The following is a 14,263-nucleotide window of genomic DNA, read 5'->3' as shown; positions in this document are numbered from 1 at the left end:
TGTGGGCGTTTCATATGAGCCTCGGTTCCAAACGAACACCCTCCATCTTTGATCCCGTTACCAAACGCAGATTTCAGCCTGGAATAATGGGATTTATGATCAACCAATGGACATATCGATCTACCAGATTCCGATGACTACTGACGAAATGCTGCCGGCGATCACATGGGCTGACGGTAGGATACTATTCCCCCAAATTACAGCTGGATTGGACATTGTTTTAAAACGCAACGTGATCGATCAGTGAAAATGGCTGATTGAACGCACACTGTATTGCTAATCAATAATAGTAATCGGCATCGCCCACCGCCCCCATTTCATCCATAGATGCTCTGTAATAGTCCGGATGCTACGCAGTTTGTTTTATTTCATTCGTATATATACAGCAGAAATGGCGTTTGATATAACGTGACTAGCCTTTAGCCTATTATCTAGCTCCCCAGAAAAAAGACTAGGCGAAAACTGCGATAAACCTTATATTCACGGCGCTATAAAATGACAACCAACCGATGGATTTTTATTTTCTTTAAGCCATTATGAAGGCACGGTTTATGCACTCAAGTGACAATGAGAATGGACAGATAGCAATACTATAAAGTATATATATAGCTGTTAGAAAGTACATCGGTTTGTTGACAACGCTCGGTCCTCTGGCCTATAAATCGGCGCAAGACTCTGGTCGCCAAAGTGTTAATGATAATTTTTACATTATTACATCATTATTGTTATTATTAACAATATTATTATGATGGTTGTATCAACCCTAAATCTGAGTTGGGGGGGGGGATGCAATATAGACAAACGGCTGCATACTGCATACTGGCTCCCCATTGCTGCACGAATCCGCTTCAAGGCCCTCGACCTAGCATACCGTGCGGCAAAGGGAACCACTCCCGCCTACCTCCGGTCAATGGTCTCTAACTACACACCCTCAAGACCCCTACGCTCTGCATCTTCTGGCCGCCTCAGACCTACTCCTATCCAAGCTCCGGGAGGGTCATCAAAGAGAAGTCGCCTATTCTCAGTCCTTGCCCCACAATGGTGGAATGAACTACCCACCCCAGTTAGGACAGCCGAATCACGTCCAATCTTTCGCAGTCGACTAAAGACGCACTTCTTCAACCATTATCTGAAAAAAAAAAAAAAAAAAAAAAAAAATCTAACCCTAACTAACCGTACTGTCATGCACTTGTCCTAATAAACTAACCTACACTGTAGCACTCAACACTTTGATGAACATTGTTGCTCAGCTGATAGAGTTGTGCCCTTCCTGATGGCTTGTCGTACAGAACTTGTAAGTCGCTTTGGATAAAAGCGTCAGCTAAATGACTAAATGTAAATGTAAATGTACAGTGTGACCATTTCACTCACATTTGCCCATTCATTTTTGGACACATCACACACCATCGGTGTGTGTACTGTACGTGTGCTGTCATAGCTCCACTTATACAACGGCATGCAAATTTCTCGATTCTGATTGGCTGAAACAGTCCATTTACACGTCTTTATTGGCAACAATCCACGGTCCTGGGCTCAGGACCCGCCCACAACCGAATCACATATCACTCCGCCGGCTCACTCCGGGAGAAAACAAGATCGCGGACAACAAATGGATATGTTGATAGCGCCATAACGACTAAATATGAAGCGATTCTGTCACTGCGAATGTGTTAGTCCTTTAAACAATGTTGGATGATGTAATTGATGGGTCTTGAGTCATTCTAGAAAAGAAAAATCGCGATTTGATTGATTGATTAATTTGCATTTTTTTTTTCAATTTATTTTTCCTTCTCTCTGACCGTCAGCGTTAGCTCTAGTCTAGTTTTTTTTTACATAAACAACATACACAAATCTAAACTATTTTGAGATGAGATGAGATGAGATGAGATATTACTTTATTAATCCCCTTGGGGAAATTCCAATGACACACACATACAGCTCAACGTCTCATTAATAATAACACATCACAATCATTACATTTTTACAGTAACAACGGCACAGCATAAATTCAACAGACATGTACATTTGTTGACACATGTCATCTACAGAAGGCCTGAGACGATGTATGCGATAGTCGGCAGCAACAACACTAAGTAGTAACACAAGGCATCGTCGCGCCAGGTGAGGCGGGGAGGGAGGGAGGGATGGAGGGAGGGAGGGCAGGCTGGGGGACAGGAATTGGGTTATGAAACAGTCTTAGGGCCCCCCTCCAACGCGCGTAGGAGGCAGCCATCCTAGATAAGGCATCAGCACGCCAGGCATACTCGCAGGAGGGAGGAGGGAGGGGGGGGGAGGGGGGCCTCATCAATCTTATCGCTTCCAGACAGTACAGCTCATCTCCTTCTTTCCCAGAATCACCTCACCGGAGTCGCTCCCCCGCGTTGACCCTGGCCTTGGTCTGGTTCCACAGCAGAAAGGGATAAGGGGGGGGGGGATACATGCAGCTCGAGGCAGATATGCCGCATATGGTCAGAATTTGGTCAATTTAGTTTAATCATCAATTGTTCATCACCGTGCAGGGTACTGAGGTCAGCGATCTTTTTAAACAGTTCCATTTGGTTGTCCTTGATCCCGGCCATATCCCTGGCCAGGGGAATCAACTTCTTCCGAATTAGATTCAGACAGTATCAGATCCAACAGCTGACGGAGCCCAAGCCGAGCAGCATGACAATTAGAAGATATACGTCCTCAAAGTAGTTTATCTCCAGCGGGAAAAAGCATATCGCGAGCCAGGTCCCGTATGAATTTATGGTGTATCCCGCCTGATAGCTCCCAAGAGGGCATAATGGGTCATCCGCATTCTGCCTCCTTGTCGAGAATATGCGATCAATCGCTGTAAAAGCCCAGCTTATTAGATCCATATTACGGTCAAAAGTCGAGTCGAGTTGAGGATTCTGTTGTAAAAAGAAAAAGAAGAAAAAGGTCAAAAACGACCGAGCGTCTCTAGCGAGGGCAGATCCAGACTCTGGGGAAAGGAGCTGTAAGGGCTGGTACGGACGTCTCCAAGCGGATAAGAGAGAGGCCTTGAGATGTTCTCTGGGGGTGGGAGAGGAGATAAAAATGCGACTGCTTCTGGGAAGGGTGTAATGTTGCTGTGGGACAAAGTGAGACTAGCCTCCAATCAAATGCCATGTATGTAGATATTATAATTACTATGTTTATATAGTGGATCATACAAATACAAACAGAATAGATGTTTTGGAACTTTTGATATGTATTGCCCCTCAACAGGCCACAACTGGGCAACATTAAATTATGCTTAACACTGCCATGGGTTAAATTCATTATCAACCGTAGGTTGCCGGCTCTATTTGTCTATAGAGAAAGTCCCCTTCTTTGCAGGGCTATAACTTTTTAAATTCTATTGCTACATTGCCATTATTAGGGCCCATTCAAAGTCCTATATGTATTGTTCATTGTGTAGCAACGTTAAACTTTTTCATTCACATATTCATAGTAAAGTATGGTCTAATGTCGGAACTAGGCAAAATCTGCATATGGCTCGCCGACAACAAACTATCATTACACATGGGCAAAACAGAGTCCATTCTCTTCGGTTCAAATAACAAACTCAGCAAAACAGACGGCTTCTCAGTTACAGTGGGTGACAATATTGTCACAAGGAAAGATGAAATTACCTACCTGGGTTCCATCCTAGAGGCTAATCTTTCCTGTGACAAAATGGCATCCAATGTAATAAAAAAAGTCAATCAACGAACTCGATTCTTGTACCGGATCTCCTCCCTGGTAAACAAGAATACCCTGAAGACTCTGGCAGGAGCACTCATTCAAGGGTACTATGACTATGCTTCCACCTCATGGTACCAAAGCACCTCAAAGGCACTAAAAACCAAATTACAAACATCTCAAAACAAACTAGTCAGACTACTGCTTGACCTGACTCCTAGAACCCACCTCACCCCTGCACACTTTGCCAACCTAGGATGGCTTAGAGTAGACGACAGAGTAGGGCTGGGCGATATGACGATATTATATAAATATCGGGTACAGTTCATTAACGATACACTTTTTCAACGTATCGTGGATATCGTGATGTTTTGCCCAAGAGGATTGTGTCGCGTCAATCTGTCCACACGTTACTCGTTCATATCTCAGCCCGTGCTGAGATATGCCCATTCCGCGGTCTGTTAATAAAGTTTTCAATCAGACAGATGTATGGAAAGGCTTTTATTATAACATTCGTTGTAGTAAAATCATTATGCCTCATTTAGTCATCCTGTGGAGCACTGGTCTCCTACTCGACGGCTGCGGGGAGCTAACGTTAGTAGCTTTGTTGACGTTGTTCAGCACACAGGACATTCAGGAAGTCAAAAACTAGTAGCGCTTGTCGATTGGTGCTAAGAACAGCAGGGCGGGTGCAAGCGCTGTGACGTAATTGGCAGACTCGACTGTCAATCAAAATTATTATGTTTCCATCAGAATGAATGAGTGAAGACTTTGTTAAAGGGTTGCAGAATGGGTACAATACAGTACAGGAGGATGAAGACCAGAAAAAGACTTTCGACTTTTTTTACATAAGGGTCCTCCATTTTCAATTCATCAAAACATTTAGAGACATACATATATACAGTCGTTTCATAAAAATGCTAAAATGCTATTGATTGATTGATTGATTGATTGATTTAAAACTTTATTAACATATTGCAGAATGGGTACAGTACAGCTCAATACATACAATTGTTAAGGGGATGCAGACCAGAGAAAGACTTTAGTCTTGTTTACATCAGGGTCCCCCATTTTCAATTCATCATATTTCATATCTAAATCATATAATATCTCATTGCTAAATATATGCAATATATAATCTAATAATCTAAATCTAATATATAATATAAAAATGCTAAATGCATGGGTATTTTATTTTGTCTTTAATGTTAGCTTGCAAAATCAAATACTGTCTTGGTAAGCCTCATAATGAATTGTTTGGGGTAAAAAAGAAAAACATCGTGATGTGTATCGTGTATCGCCGAAAGGTCAGAAAATATCGTGATATCATATTTAGGCCATATCGCCCAGCCCTACGACAGAGTACAGCAACTTGCAATGGGCCTGGTCTACAAGATACACTACACGACCAAGGTACCCATGTACATGTCAAAATACTTCCCAAAGGTCAGTGAATACCACGATCACAACACCAGACGGAGCTCCACAAATCATGTAAAACCCAGATTCGGCTCAAACAAGGGACTAAACACGTTTCGCAATTATGCCACAACAATGTGGAACGCCCTACCCAAAGCTGTAAAGGAATGTAAATCACTACCCACCTTCAAAAACACTCTCAAAGAACACCTACGGGAGACTGCAATTCAAAACTGGCCCCTACAAATGTCCTAACCCAGTTGTACAATAAAGACCAAGCATGGCTTTGTCAGTATTCCAATGTACAGCCCCACCCCACCTACCCAACCTCCTCCAATGTACAGTTTCCATGTCAAATGTATGTCAGTATTCCAATGTACAGTGTCCCCCCCCCCCCCTACCCAACCACCCCCCCCCCCCCCCCCCCCCACCTCCAATGTACAGCCCCACCCCACCTACCCAACCTCCCCCAATGCACAGTTTCTATGTCAAATGTATATACTCTTCTTCTGGATTTTTTTAGTATCACAAACAGTACTGTATTTGAAAATCTGGTATGTCATAAATGTATAGATGTAGCAGTACTGTCTATCTGTATGTCATGTGTGTCATATGATGAATTGAAAATGGGGGACCCTGATGGAAACAAGACGAAAGTCTTTCTCAGGTCTGCATCCTCTTAACAATTGTATGTATTGAGCTGTACTGTACTGTACCCATTCTGCAATCTGTTAATAAACTTTTCAATCAATCAATCAATCAATCAATGTATAAGTATGTTTTCATCTCTTTCTGCAGCTTTCTCCAGAACGTGATCTATAGCCCCAAATACATTATATTGATGATGCAATACAGTTTTATGGCAATCAGCACGATATAAAAAATTCCAACTAGACGTACTTCTAGAAGTTACTACACGTCATCTGATGTTGTCCGGATGGGCTAGGGGGCGTTTATAATTCCGTGGGCAGCGTTATACCAATCATCTAATGTGGGTCAAATGTTGATAATAGCAGTTAGTATCGAAGACTCGGTAACTTTACACGTTAAAACTCACCCCAGTCTCCGCGCGCCGTTGGGCGATCATCGTAGAGTAGAAATTTTATCATTATGGGATGTAGATTTACCCGGTCCATCTCCAGCTTGTATAATGGTATATACGTCCAAATCATGTTGTTTATCGAGTTATTGGCAATCGATCGCTGTGTATTGTGACGAGCTAGAATGCCGGGACCTATAGCGAGTGCCCGGAAGTAATACGGCCGTCCAGCACAACCTCTATGGCACTTCCTGTTAAGCGATTGCGCCGATCGGCCACCAGATGGCGCTCCTAAACCGCCAGAGAGCTCAGTGGGTCCTCCTGGTGGATCTCAGGCCAGCGGAGGGGACATATGAATCCGATCCCAGATTTTTGAAATATTGATATTAAAGACGCTGTAAAGCGTCTTCGGCAACTTGAGCATGGCCGGGAATGACGTGTTTAAGCGTTTCCCGGCACCCAAAGTGTTAAGCACTATACCAAAAATAAATAACAAATATATACTGATTGATTGAACATTTTAATTAACAGATTGCAGAATGGGTACAATACAGTACAGCTCAATACACACAATTGTTAAGGGGATGCAGACCAGAGAAAGAGTTTCGTCTTGTTTACATCAGGGTCCCCCATTTTCAATTCATGACATTTATGACGAAAGTCTTTCTCTGGTCTGCATCCCCTTAACAATTGTCAGTGCCCTGCGCTGCAAAGAGTGAACACAAAACGCTCATGGACCCGCGGTCTCATGTTGACTGAGTCGCTTGTGTTGTTTGTTGGATTCGTTATGGATTATTTGGGCTCAAAACGTACACTACACGGACCGCGGTCTCATGCTGACTGATCAGTGATCGCTTGTCTTGTCGCGCTGTGTGTCAGACTCTGGATGCTTTAGACACCCGCCCACCTCCACCTCTGATTGGCTTACCATGACATTTTATTCAACCTCAGCCAATCGTCAGCATGTATGCTTGGCTCGCGCACTGCCCACTAAACAAGGAAGAACATATTATTGCCTCTCGGCGCAGAGATCTGTCTGATGAAAGAAACAGGTTCATTCATAGTAACGCGCCGCATTTTTTTGCAGTAACGCTAACGGCGTTATTAAGATTGGAAGAGTAATCCGTTAGATTACTCGTTACTGAAAAAACGAATGCCGTTAGTAACGCCATTACTTATAGCGCCGTTATTCCCATCACTGGTTTTCAATCCATAATAAGTTAACAGAAAAATTACACAACCACATTATTTCAACCTAATAAAACTATGTTTATTGTCATTGTTTTAAGAACACAAGTTGACTTGGTAATACTCACATTTTGAGTAAAAGAAATTGCTTTTAACATGTGCAATGAAATAGAAAAATAAATAATAAAATTTGTTGATTAATCCCACTGGTCACAATGGTGACCGTAATAATGTTTTTGTTATAAGGCTCTGCAAATGTTACTGAATGATGTAGCAATGTATTTCCAGCTAAATTGAAATAATAAACAAATAAAGGGTCTCAATTAAATATGTGGTAGTAAAAAGAACCTGTGGGAGGATTTCAACAAGATAAATGCGACAACAGTGCAAAATATTTCAATATAATATTTCAATTTTTTTTTATGCTGCCCCCTGTGCCTATGAAAATGTCCCCGTGCGCCTATGCAGGCACGCGTGCCTAGGGTTGCCTACCCCTGCTTTATAGCAACCTCCCTCTGCTGCAAAAGGACACTGTCGCACGAAGCGATTTCACTGGATGTCCCGGACACAATGGAAGTATGGATATATTCGTAACGAATTATTTAAAAAAGATAGTCAACTAGAATATGTTAGTCGTTTACACAATGTTGGATTATGTAATTGGTTTGTCATAACCCATTGTCAAAACAATAATACATGGTGGGATTTATATGAAGTTTGTTGTTAGATGGCATGCTTTGAAGCAACCTCACTCTGCTTCTAGACACGGAGGCAAATCTTTTTTTTCTTTTTTTCCCCTACTTTTTCTGCGGATGGTTTTGTAAATAAATCTCCATTATGCTTCAATTACTGTGTGTTTATTCTATAGCAATAAGGTTGGGTGAATTCAGCCATTGTATAAAAGTATTACACCACTTGAAGTTGTGTGTTATAGGAATTAGATCACGCCTATGGGGGTCTAACAACCCTCGGCTGTGCGTCGGGCCTAACAACCACCCATAGGCGTGATCTAATTCATATAACACACTCCGTCGCGTGATGTAATGCTTAAATATAGAGCAGGTTGGAAGTGTAGAGTACCTTCTGCAGCTCAGGGGCTGCTCTCTGCGGGGCCCTTGGTCTCTTGGTGGGGTCCTGGAACGTCACCACCTCCACATGAGCTCTCTGCTGGAGGGATGGACCTGAGAAGAGTAGAACACAGTCGAATAAACAGAGGAGTGAGAAGGAGAGGGGTCTCTGCATTATCAATGTTGACCATTTTCCACACTACTATTACTACTACTACTACTACTACTACTACTACTACCAGTATTAGCATCACTACTACTACTACTACTACTACTACTATTACTACTACTATCACTACTACTACTATTATCACTACTACTATTACTACTATTACTACTACTAACACTACTACTACTACTACTAGTATTAACATCACTACTACTACTACTATGAGTGAATGAATGAATGAAAACTTTATTTAACAGATTGCAGAATGGGTACAATACAGTACGGCTCAATACATACAATTGTTAAGGGGATGCAGACCTGAGAAAGACGTTTGTCTTGTTTCCATCAGGGTCCCCCATTTTCAATTCATATAGACATTTATGACATACACAACATACATGACATTTATGGCATAGGGACATATAGGTATTTAGTACTGATACATTTGTGACATAAGCGGTATTCAAATATACAGTACTGTTACCCCTAGATCCTGACAGAGTATATACCTATGATGGGGAGGGGACTGTACATTAGGAGGGGGTGGGTGGGTGGGAGGGAAATATACATACGGCGGGGAGGGAATATATACATGCGGTGGGGAGGAGACTGTCTATTAGGAGGTGGTGGGGGTTTTGGGCATTTACGGTGGCCAGTTTCGAATTGCAGCCTCCCGTAGGTGCTCTTTAAGAGCGGTTTTGAATGTGGGCAGGGATTCACATTCCTTTACAGCTTTGGGTAGGGCGTTCCACATTGTTGTGGTATAATTGCGAAACGTGTTTAGTCCCTTGTTTGAGCCGAATCTGGGTTTAACATGATTTGTTGAGCTTCCTCTGGTGTAGTGGTTGTGGTATTCACTGACCTTTGGGAAGTATTTTGACATGTACATGGGCACCCCGGTCGTATAGTGTATTTGTAGACCAGGCCCATTGCAAGTTGCTGTACTACTCTCGTCTACTCTAAGCCATCCTAGGTTGTCAAAGTGGGCAGGGGTGAGGTGGGTTCTGGGGTTCAGGTCAAGTAGTAGTCTGACCAGTTTGTTTTGTGATGTTTGTAATTTTGTTTTAAGCGCCTTTGAGGTGCTTTGGTACCATGAGGTGCACGCATAGTCATAGTACCCTTGAATGAGTGCTCCTGCCAGAGTCTTCAGGGTATTCTTGTTTACCAGAGAGGAGATCCGGTACAAGAATCTAGTTTGTTGGTTGACTTTTTTTATTACATTGGATGCCATTTTGTCACAGGAAAGATTTGCCTCTAGGATGGAACCCAGGTAGGTAAAGTCTTTCCTTGTGACAATATTGTCACCCACTGTAACTGAGAAGCCGTCGGTCTTGCTGAGTTTGTTATTTGAACCGAAGAGAATGGACTCTGTTTTGCCCATGTGTAATGATAGTTTGTTATCAGCGAGCCATATGCAGATTTTGCCTAGTTCCGTGCTGAGGGTTTTTTCAACCTGCAACTTGTTCTTGTCAGAGACCAGCAGGGCTGAGTCGTCCGCAAACAGGAACAAGTTGCAGTCACAGGCTGACGACATGTCATTTGCATAAATTAGGAAGAGTAGCGGTCCTAGTATGCTTCCTTGTGGAACACCACAGCTCACTGTGAGGGGGGGGGGAGATAGAGTACCGTTTACCTCTACCATCTGTTCTCTCCCCTCCAGGTAGGATTGCATCCAGCTCACTGATAAGCTATCAAAACCAATTGCTTTTAGCTTGTCCATTAGAATGGAGTGATTGACAGTGTCGAAGGCCTTTTGTAGGTCCAGCATGACCATGCCGCAGTATTTGCCCGCGTCCACCTCTTGTTTGATGTGGTCGTTCAAATAGAGGAGGCATGTGTCAGTGGAGTGGGACGTTCTGAAGCCAGATTGGAATTCGTAGATTAGATTTTTTTCCGCCAGGTACTTTTCGACCTGTTCGTAGACTATTTTCTCCATGACTTTCGAGATGGAGGTAAGAATAGAAACAGGGCGGTAGTTGCCTGGGTCTAATTTGCTGCCCTTTTTGTGCAGAGTACCTCATCGGTTGTTACCATTTCAAGTTTGAAGTCGTCTTTGTGGACCCCTAGGTTTTTGTAGTATGCTACTATGTGTTCTACCCCATAATGCCCTGAGTGGGAGGGTAGTTTGTTTACCAGTGTTGTGGCTATGTTTGTGAAAAAGATGTTTAAGTAATTGGCTACATCCAGCTTGTCTGTGATGAGCGTGTTGTCCGTCTTTATGTTTATGTTTGAGAATCTGGTTTTAAGTTTTTTACTGCAGCCTAGTTGATTATTGAGTAATTTCCAAAGTTCGCGGGGTTTGTTTTTGTTTTCCTCAGTTTTGTCGTTGATGAAATTTCTTTTTGCGGTTCTGATCATGGTGTTTACGTCATTTCTTAGTCTGTTTCTTTGAATTTTTTGTTCAACCACGTGGGCTTGGAGTTCACTGTTTGAGCTTTTGGAAAGCTTTGTCTGACTTTTATGAAGTTCAGAGCATTTTTTGTCTCTGGTTTTCATAGCGGCCAGTATTTCAGTGTGCATCCATGCCTCAGCGCGATTTTTAACCCTGGTGGTTCTTATGGGTCCTATTACTACTACTATCACTACTACTACTATTACTACTACTACTCCAAGACTCAGTGGCGGCCGGCCGATAGGGGGTGCCACACCCCCCTGGTGAAGAGAGCAGGAGAAGAAGAAAATGTTCTATTTTTATTTTAGACCCCTAAAAATAAACTAAACATGTTTAAAATGAATAATATTTACTCATTTTAGGTATGTTTGTGTTTCAAATGCACAATAACATTAATATATCAAATATAAATAATTGTTTTGTGCGTGATTCACATGACGTCACTCTCTCTCCTCTCCTGATATAGAGAGTACCTCTAAAGCTGGGCGCATAGACGTAGCGCGCACATTGTGCGCGTCACTGTATCGTCGCAGCCAATGTAAATAGGTCAAGCAAATACATTTCGCCTATCAGTGCGTTCAAATGTGATGTAATCGGGGCACGTTTTTCTAGCGCTCGAAGCAAGCTCTGCGCCACTGTACTCGTCACGTCGTCAGACAGAAAAGAATGCGAGGAGGAGCCAGTCAGTCCTATTTTAGTTTCGATTCAGTGCGTTAGCTTAGCTAGGCTCGTGGTTCGGTAATAAGATATAAGAAGTGTATTCTCAGGAATTGGAGAGATCAGCACGAGATACTGTACATTACTGACACTGTTGGATTTGGATTTATATGGAGTCTGAACAGTGGACACTTTATCAAGCCCTGCCGGACCACAAAAGCTTCTCGAAGGGTTAACGCAACGGCTCGAGGCTCGTTCCAACCTGATGCAACAAAGCAACAAGTGAGTCTAACAATATGTACTGTTCTGTAGTTACTGAAACTGATTGAATATAGCAAGTCAAGATTCAAGAGGTTTCTTTGTCACATACAAGATACACAAGACTAGGGATGGGTACCTTTCACATTTGAACCGATACGGTACCGGTACCTGTGAATCGATACCGGTACCCAACGGTACCTTTTTTCTGTACTTTAGTCTCAAGAAATTTTATTTACCTACCTTCAAATAACTACAATTTCGACAGTTTTCGGCTTGCCATTGCTCCGACTGCTTTGTTGTTGAATCAAGTCATGCGTGTGAACGTTGACATGAAAATAAAAAAGGTAAAAAAAAAAAAAAAAAAAAAAAAAGTACATTTTTTTCCCCTGTATCTCACTTGAATCGATACTCGGTAGTACCGACGTGTTTCGGTTCAGTACCTCAAAAGTACCGAATTCGGTACCCATCCCTACACAAGACGTGCAGTGAGGTCTGATATATGAGTGAGTGGCGCGATATATATGCTCCCTCTCTCTCTCTCGCTCTCTCTCTCTCCCTGTCTATCTCGCTCTCTCTCTTTCTCTCTCTCACCGCCTCTTTCTCCCTCTCTCTCTTTCTCTCTCACACGCAGTACGCGTTGACTGGAATAAAAAAAAAAAAGCTTTACAATTTAGATACTGTAGCTGTCCCTTTGTTCATTAATGTTTAACCTAAATGTAGAACTCGCCAAAAGTGACCATTGCAAAAAGCATTCGACAAAAAAATCTATTATCTATTATCAATGATCAAATAGGATCGATGCAACGTAAAAAGATCGATTCATATTGCGATACTCTTATTTTGAAAATCCCCTATTGAGCATATCCGCCCGGCCGGAACAACAACATTATTAGCTCAGCGCAGCTCAGCGTGTGTAGACGTTAGACAGCATTGCTTCAGAGTCCGCCTATTTTGTAGGGATGGGTACCTTTCACATTTGAACCGATACCGGTACCTGTGAATCGATACCGGTACCCAACGGTACCTTTTTTCGGTACTTTAGTCTCTAAAAATTTTATCTACCTACCTCAGTTGTAAAAAAAAAATCCAAACTTAATATTTAATCAATAAATAATGTATTATTATTACTTTATTATTATTTACATCTTACTAATGTAAAGTATTTTACAACTGATTAAACAAACAAACAATCTAGCAGCAATGAACTACTCTGCTGCTGATTGAGTATTCTAGCAGTTATTTTTGCTCCACCCCCGCTTTGGAGAAGAGTAGACCCGCTCTGCGGTGTGTGTGGCTTGTTTACCGACGTCACATCCTCTCTACTCTGTCCTGAGTTGTGCCGGCTTGCACTGTAGCCCTAGGAGCTAACGTTATGTCCGACGGTTAGCTTAGCTAACGTCAGCTTAAGAACGTCAAATGGGTTACAAATATGTGAAACTATGGAAGGAGTAAGCCGACCGCTAAAAATAAAACCCACTGTGGCAGCGCGAGCACATAGCAAAAGAACGTTTGGAGATAGTGGTGTTTCAAGAGACTGGCTACAGTAATATGATGCTGGGCTGTAGTGATCAGTTGTTCCGTGTGGCGCAAGTATGTAAAAAAGAAAAACAGAAACAACACGTTTGTCATCTGTAGTAAATAAATGAAGCTGGAATCCATTTGTGACCATGAACAGAGCCAGTGTCCCGGATTCAATCTCCTCTCTAAACAGCCATGTCAGACAGAGCAGATGTGGAAATTGAGCTACACTTTCTAACAACCTGCCCACTACCAAGATAGATATCAGAGACATATACTCCCCAGTCCCCATGAATTGCAAACACCCAAAGAGAGTTTGAAAACATGTATTGTGCCTTAACGTGCGGTTTCGTTTTTGCGGTCAACAAAACGTGACGTCATCGGATTTAAAAAAAATTTGCGCATAGTACCGAAAGTTGGAACCGGTGGATCTCACGTGAATCGATACTCGGTAGTACCGACGTGTTTCGGTAGGTACCTTTAAAAGTACCGAATTCGGTACCCATCCCTACTATTTTGAGACCCGAAATAAGTGCCTGTTGTTTTTTCCCCCACAAGGGGTCAAATGCATCTAACATGCTTTCTAGGGGTGGGAATCATCAGTTTCATCACGATACGATACGATATTGATTCTTTGGACAACGATACGATATTTGCCGATATCACAAAGTCTGCCACGATACGATACGATACGATTCAATTCAGGTGTCTGCGATCGATATGAGGCGATATTATGTGCCCATTTAACACAATCAGTCACATTTAGATCAACTAAAAAAAGGCTACGGAAATATCAATTGATGTATTTATTTTTGAGCTCTTCCAGACATTTAAATGAAAAACAATCTATTGTTTTTAATACAAAT

The 14,263-nt window shown here is 42.2% G+C and overlaps 1 protein-coding gene across 1 annotated transcript in view; it reads right to left on the bottom strand.

Moving 5' to 3' along the window:
* Positions 1–14,263, bottom strand: part of fsaf1 (40S small subunit processome assembly factor 1) — a 51,376-nt gene that overhangs the window by 18,425 nt on the left and 18,688 nt on the right. Inside the window, exon 3 of the mRNA XM_084314511.1 lies at positions 8,414–8,514. Coding sequence (XP_084170637.1) covers positions 8,414–8,514 — 101 coding nt within the window. The remainder of the gene's footprint in view (positions 1–8,413; positions 8,515–14,263) is intronic.

This window comes from Notolepis coatsorum (genome assembly GCF_963971535.1).
Source record: "Notolepis coatsorum genome assembly, chromosome: 5".
Taxonomy (NCBI): domain Eukaryota; kingdom Metazoa; phylum Chordata; class Actinopteri; order Aulopiformes; family Paralepididae; genus Notolepis; species Notolepis coatsorum.
This window is presented reverse-complemented; position numbering and strand designations above follow the sequence as displayed.